The sequence below is a fragment of the Tachypleus tridentatus genome, chromosome 1, assembly GCF_004210375.1.
Source record: "Tachypleus tridentatus isolate NWPU-2018 chromosome 1, ASM421037v1, whole genome shotgun sequence".
Lineage (NCBI taxonomy): Eukaryota > Metazoa > Arthropoda > Merostomata > Xiphosura > Limulidae > Tachypleus > Tachypleus tridentatus.
In genome coordinates this window covers 60,181,190-60,208,943 of record NC_134825.1, presented here as the reverse complement: position 1 = coordinate 60,208,943, position 27,754 = coordinate 60,181,190, and the positions used below count along the sequence as shown (strand labels likewise).

Sequence of the window (27,754 nt, the reverse complement as noted above, 5' to 3'; positions counted from 1 at the left end):
CAAATGTTATTCAATCATCCTTCATGAATTTAAATCATGCAAAACTAATGGTGGCTGTAAAATTTTGCTGTGAGATGTGAAGAAAACAAACTGGCATGGTTGTTTAAATGAGTGTTTATTGACAAGATTTTTCTGTAAAATTGGTTAGCTCTTTTGTGACTATTTCTTTGTTTTGTTCTATCCATTTCAAAATCTTGGACCATAGATTATTTCCCACTGCAAAAGAAAATAAACACGTCTTTTACTGAAATTTTGAAAATGTTTTAATCACATAACTGAACACTTTTTCACTTTGTTAAACCTGTTTATTCTCATACTTTTCAACTGTCTGGAGAACTACAAGTGTGAAAACAACTTGTTCTCCATGACATACTATCTCAAACTTTATAGTTTGAGATATAACACAGGTAAAATTCATGATTAGTATACACAGCTAATTAATGACATGTAATAAAAATTTAAAAGATTTTGTTTAAACACTTTTAATTAATGAATTCTGACCCTTATTTTTGTTTTGGTTATGATGTTTTATCTATTCAAGAATACTTAAAATTAGTTCTTGAATGTATTATTGATGACACCTTTGAACTAGTATACCAGACAAAAATATGTAAGATTTGTTTAGATGTACAATCAGTCATTCCAAGTTCATTTCAGTGATGTATATTCAGTATATGTCAACAAATATAAGGATTGGAAATTAACATATTTAAGAAGTACTATCTGATTTGTTCATAAGAGTTGAAATTGTCACCTTACAGGCAATAACAATGAAACAGAAGCCAGTGAATGCCTTGACCACTTGGGTTTATTATAAAGTAAAATAAGTCTCCCATACGACTACCTCATGATCCTTCATTAAAAAAAAATATCTTTAACACAGTTAAACTCAACTTCTGTGGTCTTGTTTTTTGCAATAGGGAGTCACATGCAGATCTCGGCAAATCGAACCACTATACAATTTTTAAAATTTAATAAGTAAAATCTTCTTGGTTTTAATTTTAAAAAAAAAAAAAACAATTATTTCTATCAGGCTGTTAGTGTCACTTTCATGGATTATAACAGTGTGTTTAAAAGTTAAGAATAGAATAATAAGATTATGTCTTGTCATAGTTGTATTTTACACACACTTTTGTTATTTGTAATTGTTTTTTGTTATTACTGATGTGTAATATTGGGATAGTTTATTTTAGAGCAGTTAATTTTGTATTTAGAAAAGTTAAAACAGAAATTTACCTTAGTATATAGTTGGATGCTTTTACCATTCAGAAAACAAGAAACCCAACATCTTTAGTGCTTTCAAAGGTATTCTGCTGTAGTGTTCTAACTTGTGTTAAAAAGGGTGACCTTTTCTTTTTAAATGTGTTCTATCACTTAATAATAGTGTTTAAAAATATTTTACACGTATCAGCCTTCTAAAAAAAAAAAGAATATTTGAAACTTGTAGAAAATGTTATGTGAAAAGCTCAGTGAAACCCTCAAGAGTTTGGACCAAATGATGAAGAAAAAGGAACGTGAAGAGCTTAGGTAAATCACTTTACTTCACAACAGATAATTCTCTGTTTCTGTGTCTATTAAGTAGCAGATTAACAGTTATGGTTGTGCAAAATTAAAATATTAATTTTTTACAAGTTAAACTTACATTAACATTCTTTATTTGCATGTCAGATGTTAGGTGTGGAATATTTTGGGATGCTAGTAATGGAATTAATGGTACCATAATTTTTTATTGGATACAGCTATATGTCTGTGTATTAATTTCTGATGCAAAAGGTTTTGAAGATATTTGTTGTTTATTGTTCAGTTTGTTTAGTATTTGGACCAGTGGCACACAATTTAATTTATTAATTTTCTGTTTGTCTTATAATAAAAATAAATTAATATATTGCTGCTATTTGTACCTTTGTATCCCCTTTTTTTTTCCTCTTCAATTTTACATTGAAAGATTTGGGTAATGGTTACCAATTTAAATATATACATGTAATTTGCAACAAACTTGTGTTTTGGGAAATATTTCAGTACTTTACTATTTTCTAAATTAGTTTTGTTTTCAACCCTCAAAAAATATTGACCTTAAAAGTAGAATATGATTTCACCAACATTGTAGGAAATTGTTAGAAACTTTTGCATTTTATGAACCCACGTATAGTTGTTTGAAGATGGACTTTTAAACAGTTAAATAAATCATTGTAGTTTGATACTTTTTGCTGTTTGTATTCTTGCAATGACAGTTAATAACTAGTTAGTAGAACATTACCAGTTTGTTAATATTAGCACTTATTACATATTATTTACATATTTTTAGCTTGCTTACAAAAAATGAATTGGTAATATTTTGTAGTTGGAAAAGCAATTAATATTTTAGAAAATCTTGAGGATTTTCAGGAAATAGTTTTAAATTTATGGGTGTACCTTATAACATTTTAGTGTATTAGTTTTTTATTTTCAGATAATTTTCTATTTGTATTTATGACAGAAAACAACGACTTGCATATGTTGGAATCAGTTTGGATAATGTGCTGAAACCAGTGAGTATTAATTAGCCATTTGCTTGTATTCCAACCATAATTTAATAAATTCTCAGCAAGTTAGCTTTTCTTGTATTAGTAGTTTACTATATCTGTAATTAAGAAACATTTGTCGTATTTAATAGCTTATTCACTCTCAAACCTCAGGGAATACAAATGTATGAGCCAGCAGATAGTGTTTTTGTACTTCCAAGTAAACCATAAAACTTCTTTCTGTAAGAGAATCACTGTGAAAAGTATTAAAAGAACATCTGACATTTAGAAAATAATATCTTAATAGAGCTGTTGATTATTAAGTGACCTAAGGATTTTAACAAAATAAAAATTGTAGATGTATTTTAAAATGTAGCATTACCAAACATGTTAATGTATATTACTTTTGTAATTTTCAAGCTGAATATTTCTGTACACATCATTTTCTGAAGCAACTTTAATAATATATTCATTGGAGCAGAGCATGTGCCAGAATAACTAGTTGTAATTAACAGTATGGTCCTGGTCTTCACAAATTAACTTGAAGTTATGTTTAGAAGAGCAGGAATTTGTTTTTAATTAATAATTGATGAAGATAGCAATGTATAAGAAATTGCATTAAAGTGTGATTTATAAAATTTTGCATAACTTATCCAGGCTTTACAACAACATAAAACATTTTATGAAGAAAACTAACATTAACGATACTGTAAATAAGCTGTTTTTGATTTAGAGAAAAAGTAGCAACTTACAGTTCTATGTTTATAAACCTACAACCAAAATCTAAGTACTTATTTTATTGCTTAGAGTTACATGTAGTCAAGTCAGTTAATTTTGAGAAGTGTCCAAGAATGGCATATATGAAAAACATTGCACAGGATTTATGAAATTAAGATTTCTTAATTTATACCTAACTTATGGAAAATTCTCATTATTTTAAATATTTTATTATAGATTATTGTAAGCTTCTTTAAGTGAAAGAAAGTATTGCTTAATTACACAATTTTTATTTGACTAGTCATTTGTACAAGTGTTTTGTACAAAATTAATTACCTTTAAAATCATCATAAAGACTGGAATGGAAGGGTAAAAGCAGTAAACCTAAAAACACTGAAAAACATAGTATTAAATTGTATCTTGTGACATGTTTTCTTTGTTTTTTATGCTGTTGTATTTTTTATTTTCTTACAAGTTAAGAATTTTTTCATTCACTGAATAACTGTGTCATGTGTTTCACACAAGAAAAAAATAATTTCTTCAGAAATTGATCCTGAAAACATGTTGAATAAGTTGTAACAGATACTGCTTAAAAGTTTTGAGGTCTGGACTTCTGTAATTATACAAGGTTATATTGGAAAAAATTTAGATTTAATTTCTTCTTTGTCCCTACAGGAAAAGAAAGAAAAATCTGAATCTGATGAAGGTGAAGAAGAAAAGGAAGAATCTGATAAAGATGACAAACTGTTCTCATATCGATCGTCACGTCCCAGACGATCAGTGAGCTACCAGTTTAAAGAATTTGATGAACTTATTAATTCAGCCATTGAGGAAGATATTATTGAGGGTAGAGGAGCAGGTATGTAAATCATAAATATTATTTTTAACTTTTATTCTGAACTTATGAACTGTACAGAAACCTCACTATACTTGTTGGCCTCATTGCTTTCAGTTGCTTCATTTTTATTTCTGTTATTGTTCTTTAAGACTGTTCTGAGCCTGCTTTATTTGAGAAGTAGATATATCTTTTTCTTTCTTGAGTATTAATAAAGTTAGCACTCTAGAATGATTTCTGAGTTTTAATTTTATTTAAAACTTTTCAGTAAAGAAACAGAGATTTTGAAAATAAATGATACTGTAAACATTCTTGAACTAGATAAACCGTATTTTAAATTACTTAACATTTAATTATCAAATTGATGATATGAGAAGTGTGGTATTCTCCAGCTGTGCTTATTTCTGTTAAGAGCACTGGGTAGGTCCATTCTGTAACATGATTATCAGCAGGAAAAGTATGAAGTGATACTGTATTTAAGTAACTGAATCAATATAGCCGAGAAATAACTAGACAATACAGTGTGATACTTGCTTTCTGGTCACTGGACTGAAAGGATCAGCTAGCTCTTTCTGTTGAGGTGTTTTTCTATCAACCAACTCACATTAACTCTAGGTAATAGGTCAGTATTATGCTGATGTTTTTTACCTAATGGGAAATGTCAGATTTATCCATAGTGGCGAGCACTAACCACTCTCATTGAAGGTAGAGGAGCCATAATCTGAAGATATCATCTGCCCTACTAATGAAAGACACTTTTTCATCTATGTTCTTGCACAACTTGCAACATAACAGTTAGAAAATGTAAGCTATGCCACAATAGGACACTGGTATAAACAGTGTTAGAAATCATTAGAATATAGTTGTGAAATTAATGCTATATGTAAAAGAGGTGAGAGTAATAATGAAATTATGGAAGCCTTTTTGGTTGTTATAAATGAAATCCCAATCAGGGTTAACTCTGTGTTTTAAATTGCAAGAATATTGTTTGTGAATTGATAGGGTAGAGAAAACATCATTGAACAATAAGTTAGAAAGTTGTGGGTACATAATCTAAAGATGATGTTTTCTGGTTTGTTTTTCTGTTTTAAATTATACTGTAAAACAGTGTATGCTGTCATTACATATTTAAAAATGACTGGTATGGGTAAAGAAAGCACTAATAGAGGAGTGATTAACATTTTTAAATATGTAATGACCAAAGAAGGTCGAAACATCGTTCACTCCTCTATTAGTGCTTTCTCTACCCATACCAGTCATTTTTAAATATATAACTTTCTCCACAAGTAGGTATTCTCATAATCACAAATGCATGCTGTCGTTTAACTTATGGTAGTTTGAATACAAAAGAAGCATTAATTGTGCTTTGTTATGTAAGGTGCGGGAAAAGGCAAAGATATGTCAAACATTACGGGTGCTGAAGAACACGAGAGCAAGAAAAAGCGACGACATCGTCGGCTAAATGATCTTGATACAACTTCAGAAGAAGGCGATAGCGATGTTGAATACAAAGATACAAGGTCAGTGAACTGTAAAAATGTTTTAATGTTGTAACATTATGCTTGCCTTGGATTTATTTTCACATTGCTACAAAGTGGCTTCTCCAAAATCAGTTTCTGGGAATGTTTATTCTTCAGTTTTTTAAATATCACAGTCTATTTTTTTGCTATTCTTCAACTTTCTTGTATTCGTCAGTGGCTTAATATATTTTGTAAGTAAGTTTATGATAAAATAGTGTTGAAAAAGTAATTAGGTAGCACAAACTACTTCTTTTTATTAGATTAAATTCATTAATAAATTGATTTTTGGTGGGACACATTGTTGAAAGAATATAGCTATTTCACTACTGTGAAACTATCAGTGACAAACTTTATTATGCTATGTAAGCTTTTTGAGATAGTGAGAATTTTATTCTACTTTATTCTGTGCCTAGATGACTAAGAAAAAGAACCACAAAAAGCAAGTATATTTCAAAAAAACCTATTTCATGATATGTTTAATAACTAGATTTTGAAACCAATTAATAGGGTGTAATGTTTATAGACTGATTACATGGCAATTTTAATAGATTTTTAGGTACTTAGAGTAAAAAGTGTGCTGAATGATTTCACAGATTGTTTTTGGACTCTGTTGTTATCATTAATTGTGATATTCAAGTGTCAATCTGTATGTTAAAGTAATTAAAATATTCTAAGTTAGATGCTATAATAACTAAATTAATGCTTTATATGCCTAGCTGTTACATTAGAACTGCATAATCTTTAGAATTTAGTATTTAAAGTATGATAATCATCACATTTACGTATTTTTTGAAACAACATTAAGGACATAAAAACAATTCTGAATATAAATATTCTAAAATCCTGTGGGATAAAAGATGTAATATATAAATTGTAATGCATTAAACTAGCTAATTTCTTGGGAATTTTATCAGTCTTACTATTATTGGCATGATAAACTCTGGTATATAATGTCTGCTGTAAATTAAAAAGTGGGTTTTAACACATCTGAAGGGAGCTTTAAACATTAAAAACAGAAAGTACTACCCCTCCTTCTTAAATACTATTGATATACTGAAGTTATACAGTTTTGTTAAAGCTTGAATGATATTTGACTTACTAAAGAACGTTATAAAAATTGCTATAGAAGGTAAAACAACATACTGGGCCTTAAAATAAACTGTATTGCCATAGGAAGTACTCACTAACAATGTGCAATCTTTTTCTTATTTTTACTTATTAAAGGAATGATCTTGTGTATTAAATGGAAATAATGTTAAAATGGTAGTCTTTTGGTTTCTTAAAACTGGTGTTAAATTCATTTAACTGGAATTCTGTATTGAAGAGCAAAAACCTGTTGGTTATTTTATCTGATATTAAAATACAGGAGTTGGGTTGCCTTACTGTAAGCAGTAATGAAAAACAAGGTGCAAGCTCGTAAAAGCTCCTTGTATTTATATTTCTTGTAAATTCTGAAACTGGCATTTTATACAATATAGCTCTGATACAGAAGTTTCCCAGTCAGGTGGAAGTGATGATTATGTAGTAGAGAGTGATGATTCAGGATGGGGGAAAAAAACAAAAAAATCTGGTGACCATCATAGACGAAAACATCATCGTCGAGGGAAGCTGGATGATTTTAGTAAGTTAATTTGGTAGTTTCTGTAAAATATAGAATTAGTAGTTTTAATAGTGAGATTATCACTATTTTACTTGATTCAGTAAATTTTAATGAGTAGTAGGAATAGTTGGCCTTTCTTGGTATAGTGAAATGTTTTTGTGGAGATCCTTACGTGGAAAGTATAAACAAGTGCAAATTACACTTTAAAGATAATATGGTAAAGTATTAAGTTTATTAACATTAGTTATAAAGTTAATCAGGATTGAAATGCTGTGTAAATTATTAAAATCACAATTCATTTAAATTTTGCAGCAGAAATATATAATACAAATATTTCTTATTTAAGCAGTGTATAAATTTATAAATTATCCTCTCAACATTGCAAACAATCACTTTTCTGGAGTAGTGGTGGAAAAATCTCAGTCTGGATTTTTGAAATCTCTAAATATGTTAAATTAACTCTCATATGGAGTGTTGATTGTGTATGATGTAAATTCAGTAATGTATAACGTAAAATCGTTTAGAATATATTGCTCAAATAATGGAAAACTGCAACTATGTAACTGCATTATGCTAATCCTCTGTTTATCCAAAAGACAGAAGAACCACTTTTTTTTTACCTCAGAGCAGATCTTCTCTGAATTGGGAATATTTCTGCTTTTATGTCTCAAATGAATGAAAAAAGCAAAGCTTTCTTTGTGTGATTAAGGTCAGTGGCCAATGATATCTTGAAGCTGAGATATAGGCAGTTGCATAATATATTGACAACCAAGGCTAAAGAGCAGAGATTGGCTAAAAATGGATAGAAATACTTTTGTATTTGGGGCAAGTGCTGCAGGGGTGCTGGGTTGGGCCATGAACTCAAAATTTTCACTCTGACCAACCCATGTTTATTCTCCTTAGTGGCTTAAAAATCATATTAATTTTTTTTAATGTTATGAATTCTAAGGAGAGGAGTTGGTGCTATTTTCAAAAATGTTGTGACTTTCATCCTATGGTGCTAAAAGTAATGTATTATGTTCACAAAAATTCAAGACATCTCTTATTACAAATAGTTTCATTTGAATCATGCTGAAATCAAGTCTGTGATTTAAAACATTTTGTTATGTATGAAATTGAATAAATAAAATTTTAATTGAATAATTTCAGCTGTGAGGTATTTTATTTTTCAATGTGTAGCAAAACAACTAGAAGCTTATTTGCTATAATTGTTTAAGTCAATCATACAGTTTTATTATAGGGTGAATACTGTACCCATTTGACCATCAGAGATTTAACAACATGGTAATATATAATTTTGCTTCATATTGTGGAAAACATTTAGGTGACAATAAATTGTTAGATGTTAAGTTGTAGCAATAACCTTTAAAAACTGTAATAATGAATATAGAAATTATTCTTTCTGTACTTATTAAAACTCTAAAATAAAAAATTTATTTTGTGAACATTACATGACAGAAAAAAACAGTATGTTGACTTGCTGAATAATACCAGGTATAAAAATAATTATCATATTTTGAACATTTATGTAAATACTTAAATAATTAAGAGGTGCATCAATCATTAATTGTAATATATTTAGGAGTAGCTCTCAGCTTATCCTTGTTTATCTGTTCAATATTTCATTCCCTCTGTTCACTTGAAATTTTCATGTCACTCTTATCGATATCACTAATTAATGTCAGAAGCTCATTTGATGTGTGATTGATTACATAGCTCATGTTATCAGTGGACATATTTTGTATATCTTGAACACTGACCATTTAATGGAACATGAGAAATTATATATTTTATTTATTGCATAACTAATGCAGCAGTAGACACTTTGATCACTGACTTGAAAAAAAAATTATAAAACAATATTATAAATATGACTTAAATAGATACTGTCTAACTGATGTTTTTATTTATAGTTGGAAGGTGCTACTGGTGATATTTAGTTTTTGAACAACTTTGAAAATGTAAAGAAGTGTACTTTGTAATGAAGTGTTTTTTATATTCTGTTGTTTTTCTAACTCTCTGATGATTCATACTCTATTATGCAAAGGCTAACAGTATTATGGGAATACATTTGTTTTTTTTTAGTTGATGATGAATGGAACAGTGATGCAAGTGAGGAGTATCGTCCATGCACAAGACGAGCAGCTCAGAAGAATATCAGCTACAAGGAGATCTCTTCTGATGATGATGGAGAGTGGGGGCCAATAAAGAAAAAGTAATAATATGTTGATATGTATATAAAATCTACATAAAATTATTTTAAGATAAATTTATTCTGTACAAAAATATATTTATATTTTATGCTTGAAAATGTTATTTTCTAAAAGGTGTATTAAAAAATAGTTAATTATTTCGCTAGACAACTTATAGCTGAAAATAATTAATATATTGAGTAGATATTTTACATACTTAAATGATGCTATATATTTTTTTTACTGTTTTTTTTGTAACATTATGGTTTTATTATTTATGGGTAACTCACAGTATTTTCTTAATTATTTTGATAAATATGTGTATAATATATATAATTATATATGTTAACATTTACACTCCAGGTTTTTGTTATAACTATACCTTGTATCATTTGAAAAACCATAAGCAGGCAGTAGAAACTGGTTGATATTGTTTGATTGAGACATGATAATGTATCTACAATTTTAAAATTGCATTGGTTATACAAGTGCGTGTGTGCTCAGCCAATGCAATTACATGTAAATTACTGTATCACAAGAATAAAAAAGTAACTGTGGAAAAGACATTTACAACATATAATTTTTACCATTAGCTGATACACTACTATTAGGTACATCTTGTATCTACATTATACTGGGGATTGGAATTGTAAATAAGAAATATCCTAGGCAAAGCTCTTTTAGAAACAACAAAAATTCTATAAACAAAATAATTTTCAGTACTTGATTATTTTTAAACAAAATTTCCTAAATTATTAACTTTAACAATAACACTTCCATGTGTGAAACAATAATAAACAAATATATTGTAGCATTTTCTTCATTTTATGTGTTTTGTTATTTGTTTCCACAACTTCAAGAAATAACATTGTTTATAAGAAAAAGAAATGCAGCATTGAAAAGAGAATTAACTATTGACTAATAAACTTTAATAAACAGCTTTGAACCATAAAACATAATTTAAAAATATACTGAATCACCTGAAGATTTACAAATCTCATCAGATATACTAAGATTAAAAATTAAATAAAAAACAAATAGTAAAAATAACTACCAAAACTTTTAATGATGAAAGATGGAAGTTGATTCAAAATCATTAAGGTAGAGAGGAATCTAAAAGAAAATTTATTATACTGTAGGCTTCACACTTTTATTTATTTAGTAAAGTATCTGCTATTTTTTATCCTTTCAGGTTAGTTTCTCTTTTTATAGTTTTAATGTTCTCAAATACAACATATTTATTTAAGTTTATTGAGATTTTCAAAGCATAAGGACCTTTTAGCATGATGTTCATCTCTAGTTTTCCTTGTTATATCTAGATAAGAATAATATTTCGTTGATATACAGTCTTTCATTAACTTTAGTTGTTAAAGTATTTAAGGCACTCCTTTAGTCTGATACTTGTGTCTTTTCCTGTTTACCCTAAATAAGAGTGGTTGTACAGATCTCACTTGATTCCATGGTCTTTATTTCTTGTGGGATAATTTGTTTCTAAAAATTAATTTGTTTTTTTTAATTCCTAGATTCTGTTATGTTTCCACAAAGAAATATACTGTCTTTTATTGTTTCTTTTTCTTATACTAAACAATTTTCAGTTGATTGTCATTCTTTCATTTCTTGGTAGATTGACTTGAAATTTGTTAGAGATGTACAATGATCCAGTACTTCCAAATGCACTCTTTCATTTTTTCTCTTTAGACCTTTTTCATATTTTCTGGGATCAAATGTCAAACTGTCCAAAAATGTATATCTTGGGTTTTTGTGTGGTCATATTTTCAGCAGTCAAGATGAAAAATTGGCATAAATATAAATTTTTATGTGCCTGGCATGTTCACTTACAAAAAAGTTGGATTTACCCATTTTGAGTTTTTTTTTTCAGGAGAATCAGAGCTCTCAAAAAGCATAATTGTGGAGGTTTTAGTCAATTACTGGCTACGGTTTGACCAATTTACATTGGATTTGATACACAAATACTTTTCTTTGACAAACAAAAAATAACATCTTGCCCATTTTTAGTAATCTGGGGGTGGGTGTGTTCAAGGTGCTACAAAATGCATAATGTAAAGGGTAATTAACAGTTACTTTGCTGCATTTTAGCTAATTCACATGGGATTTCATGCAGAGTTGTAGACAGTTTTGTAATCTTCATATTTTGCTCAGTGTTTTAGCAAGGAAAGCGCAAATTGTTTTTTTTTTTTGTGAAATATTAACGTGTACATGAATCAACATACATACATTGAGATTGCATAGTGGAGATGTTGCATTTACCTGAAGATGTTGGCCTTTGTAATTAAGTAATTGATATTAATGTGTTTTTTAATAAGTAAAATAAGGTTTTTTCTAATATATTCAGTGAAAGGAATAATGTAAACAATGGTTTATTTGATATTTTGTGGCTTCTTGTTGTTCTTAATGTTTTCATTACTTTGTTTCATTGATTATCCACTAATTCTTTCTGGATAATGAAATGTAATTTGAAAATATCAAATTCTGATACAGTATTTTGCCTCCCAAAAAATATTTGCTTGCTACTAGCCTTGTAACTCCTTACTTCTTTCTGTATATCTACATTTAAGTAATCATATAGCAACCTTTCCCCAATAATAATGCACCTGATAATCACTGCTGTTTGCAGTCAATTTGTGGGTCTTGAAGGTTGTTTCTGAAGGTCTGGCATTCCACGTCCCGTCATCTCTCTATACAGTTTCCTTCCTCCTATCATGGGATCCTCTTTCATACCAGCATTTGTCAGAGATGATTTAGGATTTAATTCTCAAGAGTGCCACCAAAAAGGAGATCCTCCTCTTCCAAGGTTTTATTCTTGTCTTTTTATCATTCCCAAAGAGATGGGAGACTGGCACCTGGTGATCAGTTTATCATCTCTGAATTGCTTCCTTGTTCCCAAGTTCAACGTGGAGTCATACTGAATTCTCTGTTGGGTTTTTATTTCAGGTCTACGGATGACAAAGATTTGATGTATCAGATACATATCTTCATATTCCCATCTACCTGGTATAGTCTTTTTGTTTTGTTTTGTTTATTACAGATATGTTATTAAGTTTTGGGCATTCGTATTTGGCTCAACCTTGGTTTCATATGTGTTCTGCCAAGTTATCCCATCATTTGCTCAAATGCATTGTTCCATGGGCCTTCATTTCCACTGTTATATCAGTGACTAGCTCCTGCTCATGGGCTACTTTGCCTTCCACACTCAGTTTCTGCTTCAGGAAGCTTCCAGGATCAGTTGGCTCATCAACATAGAGAAGTAATTTCACACATCTACCAAACATCTAGTTCATCTTGGTGTGTTTTTCATTTCACTTCTCATTCAGGCCTAGCCTTACCAACATCAGTTGAGAGATATGGAAAATCTTGGTTACAAGGTCTCGTCCTCACTCCCACATTTCAAAATAGGGTATTGCTTTCACACATTACTGTTTCTCAGGTGTTGTGGTCCTTCAGGCTCCCCATTGCACTTGCAGTTGAATATAGGAGTTCTTGTCACTTACTAGTTCCTAGCTCCTGGGTGGACCCTATCCTCCTATACATAATACCACCCAGTTTGAAAGTAGGGTCATGGCATTCTTTTTATGTTGATGGCATGACATTTTTCTAACTGCAGACCTGATGTACAATTGTAGTTGCCACTCATTGTTGGTTGTAGCACTCTGTCATGCCTATATATACCATCCTCCAGGTGTTGGTTTGAGATGACCCAGCAACATAATTTCTCATGTGTTTGGCTGTTACCTTGCTCCTACCACTGAGTGAATGACCCACACCCAATGCCACCAGGTTTTTTACTGGAGATGAATGCCTCCTGAGCTCTCTTTATTTTCTACCATTTGCTGGATGTCACTTTCCAGTTGATCAAGTGTTGGTTGTGTTGGAGATGTGTGCATGCAGAGACAGGTTCAATGTATGGAAACTCATCTTCCCTCGCAATACCAGAATATGGAGTGAATGGTAGATGACCTTTTTCCTACAGCATAAGTGATGTATAATTTGAGATTCTGCAAGGTGTTGGTTGAGGTCAACTCTTTTTTAAGGTCTGTTGTACCCTAGGCACTTGACACCTGGGGGTCCCTTTCCTGCTGAATATTTTTGGAGCCCTTTCATGTTTCTGCCATTTATGTTTTCATGATAAATTCCTAAATGGCAAAGAGTATACCTAACTTAGAAGTAATGCAGTCTCCCACTGTTTTGTTGTTTTTAATTCCCTATCCCACCTCATGATCTATCTTTAGATGTATTCTAAAGTGGGATCATATTCTCTACCAGTTCATTGTGGAATTTTAGTTTTTGGTTAGTGCAGGTAAGATATAATATTGACAGTTAACATTTTCTTAAACTGAAAATGTATTTCCAATAGACATCTCACATTCCTGACCCATCCTTTAAACTTTTGGTGTGTTAGTTGACTTGGTCACAACCAATATCAAACTAATTAACACAAGCATTATTAGAAAGAGCACTAGTTATGATAGGGGTAGTGTCAAACTTTTACTGGTGAAGGGTTGCTGTATGATTACTTGTGTATAGATATACAGGACAAATTGGGAGTGGCAAGCAAAACATTTGTGCCAATAGAAGAAAGTACTAATTGAGAAAGATGTGAACTTTTAGTGATATAATTTGTAGTCATTCTAGAACAAAAAAAAACATATGTATTTATTTCCTAATGTTTATTGGGTTTTTTTTAATGGTGGGGTGAGTCAAATGTACAGACCCCACATATTTAGGGTAGAAAAAAGTAACAGACCAAATATGAAGTCTTACTGAAAACAAACATTTGGAATGTATTTAGGAGGTCTTAGAAATTACACAAATAATATTTGAGATTTTTGGGATGAAGAATAGTTTTTAATTATAACATGAAAATCACTTTGCACTTGGACTAGTAATAAAACAGACTCAATACTTCCACAAACAAATTTTGATTAAATATACTTCTTTAATAAACCTGATTTTTTGTGTACAAAAAACTTGCAATTTTTATTAAAATTCTACTGTATTTTGTGAAGATACACTTACTGTATCATAAGTTGCAGTATAAGTACTTGTGAATTTGCAAATGTGTATATACGAACTCATGTATAGTATACTGCACCCATTGCAAAAAGGTTAATGAACTGAAAAAGTGGTAAAACCTTTAGATTGACACTGCTAAAATGAGGGGTTCAATTTCCCTTGATGGACACAATAGATAGCTTGATGTGGCTTTGCTAAAATAAAACACACATGCTTTTAATGAGTGATATAACAACATTAGAAAGAGTGAGTTGAGAAAAGGTCATTTAGCCCATTGAACTCATCTCTTCACCCACTAGGTCAACCAAACAGGACACTTAAATTGAACTAAATGTAATCTTGCACATCTATACACCTATATGTCAAAATATATCAACTAATAGCACAGTACCACAGCACCAGGTAAACAATTTCACAGATTAATAGGAAAAATCATTCTTGTTAAATTAAATAGTTTAGGCTTCCAGACTTAGTCATCACTCATAATATTCTGATTCATTCTTTCATTTCACCAATCAACTTTTTTCAGTGTTAATTATTGATTCAATTTTCACTTATTGCTCAGAGTTTCACATCAGTCTATAGCTATGAGAGCATTTAAAAAATCTACTACACTCAGCTCAAAATGTTGAATTGTAGTTTAAAATTATTTTTAAGGAGATTAATAATATTAAAAAATTTTAAAGACTAGAGTTTTTAAATTGTTTTACTAACCATAGTAGAACATTCACAACTATGTAAAGTTCATATTATATATCAAAGAAATTACTAAAGTTTCTTTCAGCTTATTGACTGTTTTTTGTTTACAGTAATGCCGCTTAGAAAGTTTACATTTATTTACTGTAAGTCTGAAACATGAGACTTAGTTACACTGAAACTTTCAGGAAGCTTTGTAAATGCTTGTAAGATGCATCATGTCAACAAGTCAACAGAGAAACCTTGTGAGTTAGCAATCTACTGTGGTGAAACTGAAACTTAAGTTTAAGTTGTAGAATTTTTTTTCCACTTTGGTTCAACGAACTCATACAAAGCATGCATCACTCTAATGATCACATGAAACATATATCAGTTCTTCCTGTTTTTCCTCCTAAAGTTGTATCTTTTAACTCTAAAATGCACTATAGATGATTGAGTCACTGAACAGTTCTGTCATTCTGTTAGATTTGTTTTTGTTATTGTAATTTGAATATTTTGTCATATATATTACAGGCCTAGAAGAAAATGGGGCTCAGAATCTGAAAGTGACAAAGACTGGCAGGGTAGGAAGAATAAGCAAGGAAAAAGAGCATCAAGGAAAATGAGATTGTCTGATTCTGAGGAGACAGAAGAAGATGAAGAAGTCTCAAATGGAAGTTCAGAAGAAAGTTTCATCAGTAAAAGTCAGAAGAAAAAGGTTTCAAATTCGCTACGGAGCCGTAAAGATTTCAGTGAAGGAGAAATGTCTGAAGAGGAAGAAGATCATCCAAAGACAAGAAAAAAGAAAATTAATTATAGTGAAATGATTTCTTCAGATAACAGATGTACAGAAAAATCCAGACGGTTAAAAAATAATGATATAAGTGAAGATGATGAAACAGAAAATGAGGAGAGTAGTGAATCAGAAGAGAGCAAAGATGAAGGCATGACAATTGGAAAGAAGAGGAGAATTATAAAGTCTGATGATGATGATGATGATGAAGAAGAACAGCAACAACCTAATGATAAAAAAGAAACTGTAACAGTAGAAAATTCTATGCAGAAAATTGGTAAGGAACAGAAATGCAATGTTGCACCAGATCAGTCACTTTCAGAAATTACACATGAGAAATTGATTGAGCCACCAGCTCAAAGAAGTGTGATAAAACATAGTGATTCCTACCTACAAAAGCAACAAGTATCTTATATTCATCCTGAAACTGCAAAATCCCAGAATCATTCAATAAAACAACAAGTACCAGAGGTTAAAACTACTTTGGTTACTGAATCCCCTATTTCTAATCTGGGGGTGTCTACAATTCATTTGCAACATTCACTGTCTTCTGGAACCAGTGTTACTGTGGTCCAAGCACCACTAACCCAGTCTTCTGGAGTTGTTATCCCAATTGTTCGCCCATCACATACCCAGTCCCCTGGAGTTGGTGTTCCAGTTGTTCGAGGTCCACATCCCCAATCTTCTGGAATTAATGTTCCAGTAGCTGGCCCCCCACACCAACACTCTCCTGCAGTTGGTGTTCCTATGGTCCGTGGTCCACATCCTTTGATGTCTGGTACCCCAGTCATTGGTCCATCAATGCCACAATCTTCTGGTGTCAATGTCTCAGGAACCCGGTCTTTACATCCACAGGCTGCTTGTGTTAATATTTCAGGGATTCGACCATCTCATCCCTCTTCTCCAAATGTCCCACCTATTAAAGCGGAAGCTCTACAATCTCTGGGAAGCTTTGAAAACAAATCTTCTCCAATTAAACCTTCTCTAATAGAGACCTACCCATCTTCTCCTAGCCCGTCTAAACTAACATCATTAGACTCTAGCCCATCTAGGTTACTTCCTATGGATACCTATTCTCGGTCAAGTCCCTATTCCCAAAGATCCATTTCTCCTCCTAGCCGTGAATATGGAAGTTCTTCCCCACCCTCTGATCAGTACAGACCCCAAGGATTTGGCTTATCTTTCAGTCAGGACCAGTATTATGGTCAGGGATACATCCGACCACCAAATGCAGGGGCCTATCTTCCACCCACTAGTGGGCAAGAATCATTTAGAACCCAATTCATGGGACCATATGCTTCGGCCCCATCAAGACCATCTGAATATTTTCCAAACCCTATGTACTATTCCCCACCAGGTGATTCTCATGGACAGCCTACTAACTACAGCCAGACCCCACCTCCAGGCCCAACGTATTACTACTCCCAATCTCCACAACAGCAAAATGGTAACTACAGTGTCACCCCTCTCCAAAGACCACCTGCCTCTGAAGGTGGTGAGGAAGGAGAGTTAACAAGAGTTAGCGACATCTTTTCCTACATGGCTCAAGACTGACACTTATGCCATGACCTAGAGCTTCTTGTTCCAATAAAAATGAAGTTGTACAGAAAAATATTTCATTTTTTTCAGTGAAAATTTCTTCACAGTTGTGTGCAGCTATAGTTGTCCCACAAACCAAAATGAATATATATCTCAGCTGTGAATTGAAAAATGGTATATATTTTATGTTATTAGGGCATTTTATGGCTTTTAGTATTGTTAGTTCTTTCATTTCTTAAGACTGTCCTTGTTGATTTTTTTTAATGTCTGTTGTATTCATTGAATATATTTCATTAAAATAGTATCTATATTTTTTAAATGCCACAATGCTTTCTTTAAGAAATTATAATGTAGTGTATTATTTTGAGAATATTACTAATACCCATAGACAAGGTTGAAAGTAAACAATGCTGAAAGATCTTGGGTTCTTTTTGACCATGTAACTGTATGTAGACAGGATAATAAGGTGGTCGTGGAGCACTGTGTTTGAACAAGGTTAACAGTTGATGTGCTGAAACAACCATGTAATATTTGTGGGTAATGATCGCATGTGGCTTTGAATCATTACATAGTAGGTAGATAGGTTTGGAAGATACATAAAGCTGTATGTCTAACTTCAGATAGATTATTTTAAATATAGGATAAACATTTTTGATGAGTTTGACATTTACATTCATATTAATCATGTAATGTCTCTGACACACTTCATCAAAGTAAGTAACCAGTTCCTCCAAGGGATAAAGGTCAGAGTTTCCAACACATCTGTTATAATATTAGGGTTATTAGTTTAAAACTGATATACCTGGAAAGGTATGTTCCTGATGAATGGCATAGGAAGTTCTTGGTTATTACCTGTTATAGAACAAGAAAAGGGGGAGAACGTGCATCAGTATGATGTTCAACCTACAGGGATTGGCATAACTAACCTAAAACAGGAATTTAAACATTCATTTAAAACTTTTATATATGGAATGCTTTAATTTTTAAATTTTATTTTACTTTATAAAATCAAAAGCAATTGTTTTAATACACATAATTTCCTAAGAGTTAAAAGTAATTTATAATAGGAAGGTTTACTTAGTAAACTGACCTAGAACTAACTTCATTATGTTTTAATTGAATGTTTTGAATCATAAAGATAGAGTAATTGAAAACTTATGGAGTTTCATTGATTTTACTGCATTGTAATTTCAGTTAAGATATATATATTTTTTAATTCTATCAGTATGCTATGAATGTAATAATGAAGAAAATTCTATGTACTCTATATTCATCAGTACTGCTTTATTGTAATCATGGAGAAAATGTTAGCAGTTATCTGCTTACTGGTATAGCATCATAAGTAATGAAATATTACCACACTCACTCTTTGCTTCTTTCCTGGCATTACAATGACTAGAACATGTGTTTATTGTAACAATATTCTAGTATAATGAAGAAAAATAACAACCATGTTCTCCACTGGTGTTATATTGTAGTAATGACAAAAAGGTCCATATATTCACTATAATCAGGCAGTAAGAGGTCTTAACGATTTCTAATGATTCCATGTTGTATGCATTATAACCCAATTTCAAATATCACACTTAGTTCTTTTTCCTATCAGCAAGGAAAAGTTTAGTTTATATTTACTTAAGAATAAACTAGTAGTATCTACCAATGTACTAAAATGAGTCAGTTTGGGTATTTTAGTAGCTTTACTACCAAAAATTCCTTGACAAGAGAGTAATTTTTGTTCTTTTTTGTACTTTTACTGCCATGTATACTTCTAGGGTAAATTAATATGGTTAACACTAAAAAATAAACTTTGTTAAAGGCTGAATGTAAGAAGTATTATTTGCTTTGTTTTAAAAGCTTCTCTAACAGGAACTTACCTAGAAGCAAAAATTAAATCAGTCATTAACTAGAATGGTGACCAATTAGCAGTTTCTCTGTTGAATTTTTTTTTAAAAGAACTGATTAAGCAAGAAGTTTTAGAAATGTGTATGGTGGGTTTTTTTTTTTTTTTTTTTGAGAGATTTAAGTAGTAAATAAAATTCATTAGGACCTAACTACTTTGGAGAGAGATGTTATTATTCTTTTATAAAAAAATTTAGAAATAAAAGGGTGTAAATATAGATAATTTGTAGGCAGTATATGTGTTAAGCATGGCTTTAATGTCTATCACGTTTACGTATGTGATCTGTTGTTTATATTATATCTTGATCATGTTTTTATTTTTTTCCTGAATACTTCTGAACAAAAACTAAAATTTTAGTGTCTACTTTTCAGTCTTGATATTATAAATCTAGAACATTAAAATTTTCAATTTCTATGGAAAAGATAGTATTTCAGTAACAGATAATACAAAATTTCTAAAACTTAGATTAATTTAAATTACAACTCAACTTTCAATGCGAAAAGAAAAAAAAATTACTGCCTTTCTACCTCAACAAGCTTCTGCTGCTTTTCTTTCAAAAATGAAATTAAATTTACGATTTCAACCATCACTCTAAGAACGAAGGTCATTTGGCAAAAATGCTGACCACATGGTTTGTTTCATTTTGCTGCTTTTAACCGGCAATTTCTTTGTAATGTCTTTTGGGTGGTAATGTAGATGTAACGTTATGTTCTTTAGTAATGCACGCTAATTATTTTATCATCGCTGAAATTAGGAAACTAAACATGAGTTGTTGTTTTTTTATATATATATAACCTTCGTGTTCCTGCGAACATTAGCCTGTTTAGTATAGTGGCTTAATTTGTATTGTACCATGTTGGTGTTCTTTTAAACAAAAAATAACTAATAATTTCTATTAGATGCGTTGTTAAAAAAGAAACATTTAAATAACTTTAAATGGCTCTGTTTTACAAATATTTTGCTAGTTTTTCTTTAATGTTATTCACATATTGAGAAAGTTTGCTAATTTTTATGATGGCTGTGCTCTGTTTTTTTTTCCTGTGAAGTATTTATTACGTCTTAAGTGTGTTCCCTGAAAACAGAGTTTTCCTGTGGTTAAGTATGATCTTACGTTATTTTTTCTTGGTGAGTTAGAAACGTTACCTAGTTTAGGAATACGTTCAGTGTTATGTTTATACCATTAATTATAAAAATCAGAATTAATTTGAAATTGGTTCAGGTGGTGTATTTGTATAGGTGTTTAATTTTGTGTGGGTATTGATTTTAAAAAGCAGTTATGTTCTAGAGTTTAGCTATAATGGATATAGGATTAAAACATTTGTATTTTTGTACATTTACTTACCTAGTACCCTATATCCAGTAATAAAAACTGCAACTCAAAAGGAAATCATAAAAGAGCCAGTTTTTGGGATGGGTTAACAATGTTTTCAAATCATGTAAAAATTGTCTTATGAATAGAAAAATGGTTGTTAGAAAGTTAGAACAGTGAGTTGTAAAAAGAAATAAAGAACGACTATTCTGGATTAAATGGATGCTTGTTAAATTGGTAAACCTAATTTTATTGTTAAGTGTTTGTAAGACAAATTTGTTTCCGTGGCGTCTGTATTATTTGAGAAAATCGGTTTATTAATATTTTATGCTGTCCGTACCTTTAATAATGTCTGTAATCAGTAAACCATGTCCATATTGTTTAAAAAGCATCAGGTTATGTTTGTAGTGTTAGAGCAGTTCAAATGGAAATTGATTCATTTTACTAATAATAAAATTACGAAAATAACTAGTATGTCAAATATCTCTACAAATATTTTGACCCAAATGTATAACATTTGTGTGTGTATGTGTTTTTATTTACAACAATATTTTAAGTATAGTTTTATCGTTTAATTATTGCGTTGCATAATGCTCATTGTGGTTTTGTGTTCGGTCTGCCGGTCAGAGTAGCATATAAGACTTTTTAGGCTATTTTAGAGTGAGTCTGTGCATGATTGGATTTGTGGATGTATGTATGTGCTTTGCCAGAGAGTAATGTTGTTTTTATTATTCCCATTGACCACCCTTTTATGAATTCAAAACTTATGAAAATGTAGCTAATATTTTTGAGTTGTTGGTAAAGTTATTAAGTTGTGACTGTACATAGAATTGCCACCATTACTTTGCACGGTGTATTTATATGTGTACATTACTCACGAACATTCAGCATTTGTGTGGTTTTTATACTGTTACATTTTACAGTGTAATAAAGGAGATCATGTGTAAAAAAAAAAAATACCGTGTTATTTTTTTATGGTTATGTGGGAATATGTTTACGGTCAGAAAGGCTCAAGACATTTAAAATTTTAGACAGCAAGAACACGTACTTATCGGAAATATAATTACACTGTGGGATTGTATTATTTACTTATATAAACATACGTATCACAGGCGCAGAAATCAAGTTGTGTGTGTGTGTGTGAGAAACATGAGAATGCTAATTCTCTAGGAAGGTCCGAGGTATGATCCCCAGCAAGTGGCATTTATAGACATCATATGGATAAATTCTTAAAATGTAGAAGGTCAATTGTGAACATATTCTGTTTGGCAGTCTAAAATTATTAGCGAGGAGGGTCAGGCCCACTATTCCTCTGCCTCTTATTAATATCAGTATTCAATTTTGAAAAGAAAAGCTTTGGAAATAAGAAAATAATCATTTTACGGGTTGTCCTGTTTATAGCTTTAACGTTTTATTTGAATCGTAAAATAATAAATAAACATACCGATACAAGGCTACAGGATTTACGTTAGCCACTGTTCCATTTTGCACCTTTTTGTGAATAAGCGCTATTCATGAGCAATACAACATTTTAGGCTTGCGCGACAAAGTTATTAGGATGCGATGTTGTGTAAAGTTTCAAGTTTTTTATGGTTTTTTTACTTAACTTATAATTACTTTATATTATGTTACAGTTTCTCCGTACCACAAATTTAACTGTAATGCTGGGCACGGTGTAATCCTCAAATTAATCTTAAAAGGTTCGACCAAAGAGTGAAAGATTGTTATAATTAAAGCGCTGTAACTTCAGTTGGAATACATATATTATCCAAATATGGATTCATTTAACGTGATTCTCTTTCTATATGGCGATGAAAGATTATTCAGTTTTACGTGTTTTTAACCTAAGAATCATGGTGGAATCACCATTGATTCAGGTAACCCTGGTCTAAATACTTATGGACTAAATGTAAATTAGCTTTATATCATACTGACAGCTAACAATGATGTCACATTTTCTAAATGTTTATGAATGGGATACGTAAGTTGTGTTTTGAAATTAAATCCCTCGTATGGTTAACGTATCGCACTGAGATTTGAAATATGATGCTACCAAGCGCTTTTAGATGTAGACGCGATATAAAAGTGACAATCAATGACATTATTCGCTTCAAAGCCTTTCTCTGGACTAGTAGTACTGACTTATTGTCTTCTCTTTGTTTAGTCGGTCAAAATCACAGACGGCCAACCCTGAATTCTAAAAGTTTCTGAACTGGCAGTTTGGTCCATACAAGCACAAGGTGTCGTTCAGGTAGCAAATACCAGTAAGATCATTAAACTTTTACCTACTCTGAAAATTTATTTGATTCAAAGGGAATGCTGTTTATATACATACACATTTTGAGATTTTACAAACTTAGACTTTTTTGAGTAGAGTAACTTGAAAACATTACAAAACTTAATTTCTGACGTCACCAAATACGTTGACGTTGTTTTTGCTATTATGAGTAAAATTATTTTAAGCTGTAATTCGGCGCTTCCCTACACGTATTGGTTTCTCCATGGAGTAAAACGCTGTTGGAAGGTCACTCAAACCTGAATGTAAGTTTGTATGATCAGTGTTTCTTGCCCTTCTCAAGGTCACGGTCGCCATGTTTGAAAATGTGCTCATACATCCTCTTGACAAGTGGAGAAAGAGGTGAAGATTATACCTGACCCTCCCAGCTACACCCAAAGGACCTAAGTACCGAAAAACAGAAACAGTGACAAACTAGCGGGACCTAACTTGACACACGTGTTCGGGTATCATGAGTAGGTTTTGTTCGTGGCCTAGCGCGTTAAGGCGTGCGCTTCGTAATCTGAGGGTCACGGATTCGCGCCAAAACATGCTCGCCCTCCCAGCCGTGGGGGCGTTATAATGTTACGGTCAATCCCACTATTCGTTGGTAAAAGAGTAGCCCAAGAGTTGGCGGTAGGTGGTGATGACTAGCTGCCTTCCCTCTAGTCTTACACTGCCAAATTAGGGACGGCTAGCACAGATAGCCCTCGAGTAGCTTTGTGCGAAATTCCAAAAACCAAACCAAACCAGGTTTTGTTCGAGTGTAGACTTGTCTGAGGATAACAGAAGAAATTGATCAGAACATAGGGATTTCTGTTTATTAGTCATGAGGGATATTTGCAACATCATTTAAGCTAATGCTATAGCAGCGGTTATTTTAGGGACTGTTATACTTAATTCACACCTTAGTGTATTTTAACAAAGTGCATTTGCGCGAAACGTTGATTGAAATAAAATATAACTCAATATTTTGTAGACATTCAAATATTATCAACACAGCATGAAGGGTCGAGCACATTATGTTTTGAATTTGCAAATCATGTGACATCTTACAGATGATATAAAGTCGCGAGATGGACTCGAATATATGCGATGATACAAAATGTTCCTTGCATTTGAAGCTATAAGCGAGTGGCAGTCACGCTTTTAGCACAAATGATGAGTGGCAATGTTCTGAATGGCTGCCTTCCCAAAAGTTCAAAAATAACGTCGCTAGATATGTTAGAAATTAAATTAATTGTATTGCCATAAAAGCGAAATACAAATAATGGCTCTGACTAAGTTTCAAATGGAGAAATAAGAGTGGGAAGAAGGTAAAAAGTGTCTTTGTTCAACAGTTAATCTCTAATAAAATTAACTAGCGCACAAGAAGAAAAATATTAGATTCATTGTTAAATGCCTCCCGCTGGGGCAGCGGTAAGTCCTCGAACCTGCAACGCTGAAATCAAAGGTTCGATTCCTCTCGGTGGATAGAGAAGATAACCCGATGTAACTTTGCTATAAGAAAAATACGCACTGTTAACTCTTCTAAGAACTCGTTAAGCTTAGGAAAGAAAAACATCAATCTCTACATAAACAAAGTGTGTTCTAGTTCACAAAAATATTTCCCTTGAGAAAGTGGACTTGGTACTACACAGTAATGATTCAGAACTGTAGCCAACTTCAGTAAATATAACTTACACACAGTCCTTAACCAATATTCTATTCTAAAACCACATACACTTTTATTTACGAAATTTTTAGATGAATCTTAAAAGTTAATTTCAATAACAATTCCTTATATGCCTGTATAGTATGTTTAACAGAACACTTTTCATACATATAAATATATGTAGATTTAGCGTAAGCATAAAGCTTTAGTCAAGGATGTAGCAGAGTCACTTTCACTCTAAATTGATTGTTCTGGGTCATTTTCTTATGGTATTACGCGTGCTTTCTATGGGAAGAACCTCTGTAAAGTTGAGCATTCAAGATTTGAAAGTAGACAGCGAACTGTTTCACTGATGATTCTAGTGATACCTTGAGGTTACGTTTACACTTATTAACATTTTCTGATGAACCAGCTATTCTAGAACTTTACCGACTTGCACTAAAGGGAATTAGTGCTTCTGAGATTATTACAATTATTACAGATAAACAATTACGGGAAAAGCAGTATATGACTACGGTAACTCATGCTAAATTAATAAATAAATTATATATCGAATACTAGTGCGATAGAAATGGGAAAGGGTGGTTCGACTTGTGAGCTGAGATTCTAAAGTAATTGAATATGCCTTAGTGGACTTTTGACAACGAGAAGAAAACCATACAGTGTCCATGATGTCCCTATGACCTCTATAGTGTAAATAATTTATTGTACATACATTTAACTTGTTCCGAATATATACATATTATTTTGTAAACAAGTGGAGTGCGAGTTGTTCATTTATCGTTGAATTTATCGCCAACATGTCACATACACCTACTGTAGAAGAATCATAAGCCCAACAACAACAAAGTATGTATGTATGTATGTATACTATAAAGAGTATAAATAAAACCCTTTAATTGACTTATTTGGCTTAATCATACGTCTTATTTTTTTAAATATTTATTTCTAAAAGTTGCGCCCCCCCAGTGACTCAGCGGCATGTCTGCTGAGTTACAACGCTAAAAAACCGGGTTTCTATATCCGTGGTGGGCAGGGCACAGATAGCCCATTGTACAGCTTTGTGCTTAATTCAAAACAACAAATGAAGGTTGAATGGGTGTGTTTGTTGTAAAAAGTCAAACACTTGTTATTTTATAAATTTCGCGCAAAGCTACATTAGGGTTATCTGCACTAGACGTCTGTAGTTTGGTAGTGGAAGAAAGCGAGGGAACACCATCTATCTCTTGTGCTACCAGCGAATAGTGCGATTGACAATTGCATTATAACACTACTCACGGCTAAAAAGGCGAGCATTTTCGGTAGTACGGGGATTATACCACAATCCTCATATTGTGAGTTGAGAGTCCTACTCACATGGCCATAACAGGCCCAGTCAAACGCAGTGACCTGTTATTTCTCGTACAAGCAAAATTCATTTTGGACTATTCATTTTTACTAAATGAATGATGTTGTTGTTGCTTGGTATTAAGTAGAAAGCTACACAGAGAGGTGTCTGTGCTCTGCCCACCACGAGTATTGAAAACCATATTATAGCAGGTATAAGTTCGCAAACGTACCACTGTGCAACTGAAGAGCTAAATGAATGCCCTAAAACTAGTGTAATAAGTTAAAACTCAAACAATATAATAGTTTGTCAATTTTACGTTTCAGTATAATTGGTTAATGTTCTCATATTGAATTTAGAATATTATTTTACCCTGCTAAGAATGTTTAACAGCTAAAAAAGTGGGTTTGTGATCAGCAATGCATTAAAGTTGGAAGTTGTCCAATAACAAGGAAGAAAAATGAGAAGGACGTGATTATACAGTGTTTAGTAGGAAGACAACACTATAATAATAAGTAATAAATATTTGTTGTATTTCATGCAAAGCTACTTGTGGGCTATCTGCGCTAGCTGTCCCTAATTTTGGAATGATACACTTGAGGGAAGACAGCTATTTAACACCATCAAGTGCCAACTCTTGGGATATTCTTTTACTAAGGAATAGTAGGATTAACTGTAACATTATAAAGCCGTACGGCTGAAAGAGCGAGCATGATTCGTTGAGAAATTCAAAACCTACTACCCCTAAACTAAGGAAATAAAACTGTAGTAGTTAATTATCACTAGTAGCAAAATCTAAGCTTGATAACAAGACGGTGTTGAAAATAGGATCTTATAAAACAGCATCTGGCAAACACAGAATCCCAGACGTGGCTAGAGGGGGTGAGACGTGTTCCACTTGAGAAGACGCCAGCTCAAGTGATGGTCAAATAAGCCATAAACTATAACCCAAGTGTGATGATAGCAACCGATAGATAAAAAAATAAAAAACTATATTCACTAAGGATTATTTCAAAAACATATATAATAGATACCAAAGAAACAGCGTGACGTGAATTACTTGAGATTGATACAATTTTCAATCCATTTTTTTAACTGCTTCACTTACTACGATTCATTTATTCAGTCAGAAATCCTCATTAAAATTTTTTAAAGTTTTAAAAGCATGTTTTATTTGTAATGTTTATCATTATTTTTTGAAGTTATAATTTAACCTTATAATTTTTAAACTGTGTTTTATCTTTGCTATAAAGACCATGAATAATATCAATTATTTATCGATTTACAGCAACATTACAATGTTCTTAATTACAAACGATCCGCTAAATTAATGGTATTACGACTGTTAATGATGAAGTCTCTTTATCTGTAATTCAAAGTTTTACTCCAATGTCACTAAATTATCTAATTTTGGGTAATGTAAATAATAATTAAAATTTGTTTAAATATTGAAATTGAGTTTTAAAAGATTCTCTCTCTCTCAGCACCATTGTAGAATAAATCGACACAAAGAGTCAAAAAATAACTGTCCACAACTTGAATGCAGAAAATGGAATACAAATCACATTTTTTTACTGAAAGATAAAGCGTTTCGACATAAAAACCTTGTGTGCGAATTAACCTGGATATAGTCCGTGTGCTCTTGTTAATATCTTTAGTCTTTAATATGCATTACACTATTAAACTAATAACATAAAGATCTGCAAACTTCTCAAAATCCCACGTGGTTCACCAGTCAGTTAGATGGTAATTTTAGTTACAAATAAGCTTCATGTTTGTACTCCACTAGATTTTTAGTAATTTTGTATGCTACTCTTTAAGATAGAAAAGCCTATTCAAACCTTAAAACCGGTTACTTCTTTTTAATATTTTATGTAATAGCGACT

General features: G+C 31.7%; 1 protein-coding gene across 1 annotated transcript in view; it reads left to right on the top strand.

The window, feature by feature from the left end:
* LOC143232466 (uncharacterized) overlaps window positions 1-17,560 on the top strand; it is an 83,725-nt gene extending 66,165 nt beyond the window's left edge. Inside the window, 7 exon segments of the mRNA XM_076467967.1 lie at window positions 1,448-1,527; window positions 2,477-2,528; window positions 3,894-4,077; window positions 5,432-5,573; window positions 7,052-7,194; window positions 9,259-9,388; window positions 15,606-17,560. Of these exon segments, the coding sequence (XP_076324082.1) occupies window positions 1,448-1,527; window positions 2,477-2,528; window positions 3,894-4,077; window positions 5,432-5,573; window positions 7,052-7,194; window positions 9,259-9,388; window positions 15,606-17,418 (2,544 nt within the window). The 3' untranslated portion in view covers window positions 17,419-17,560.
* The last annotated feature ends 10,194 nt before the right edge of the window (window positions 17,561-27,754 follow it).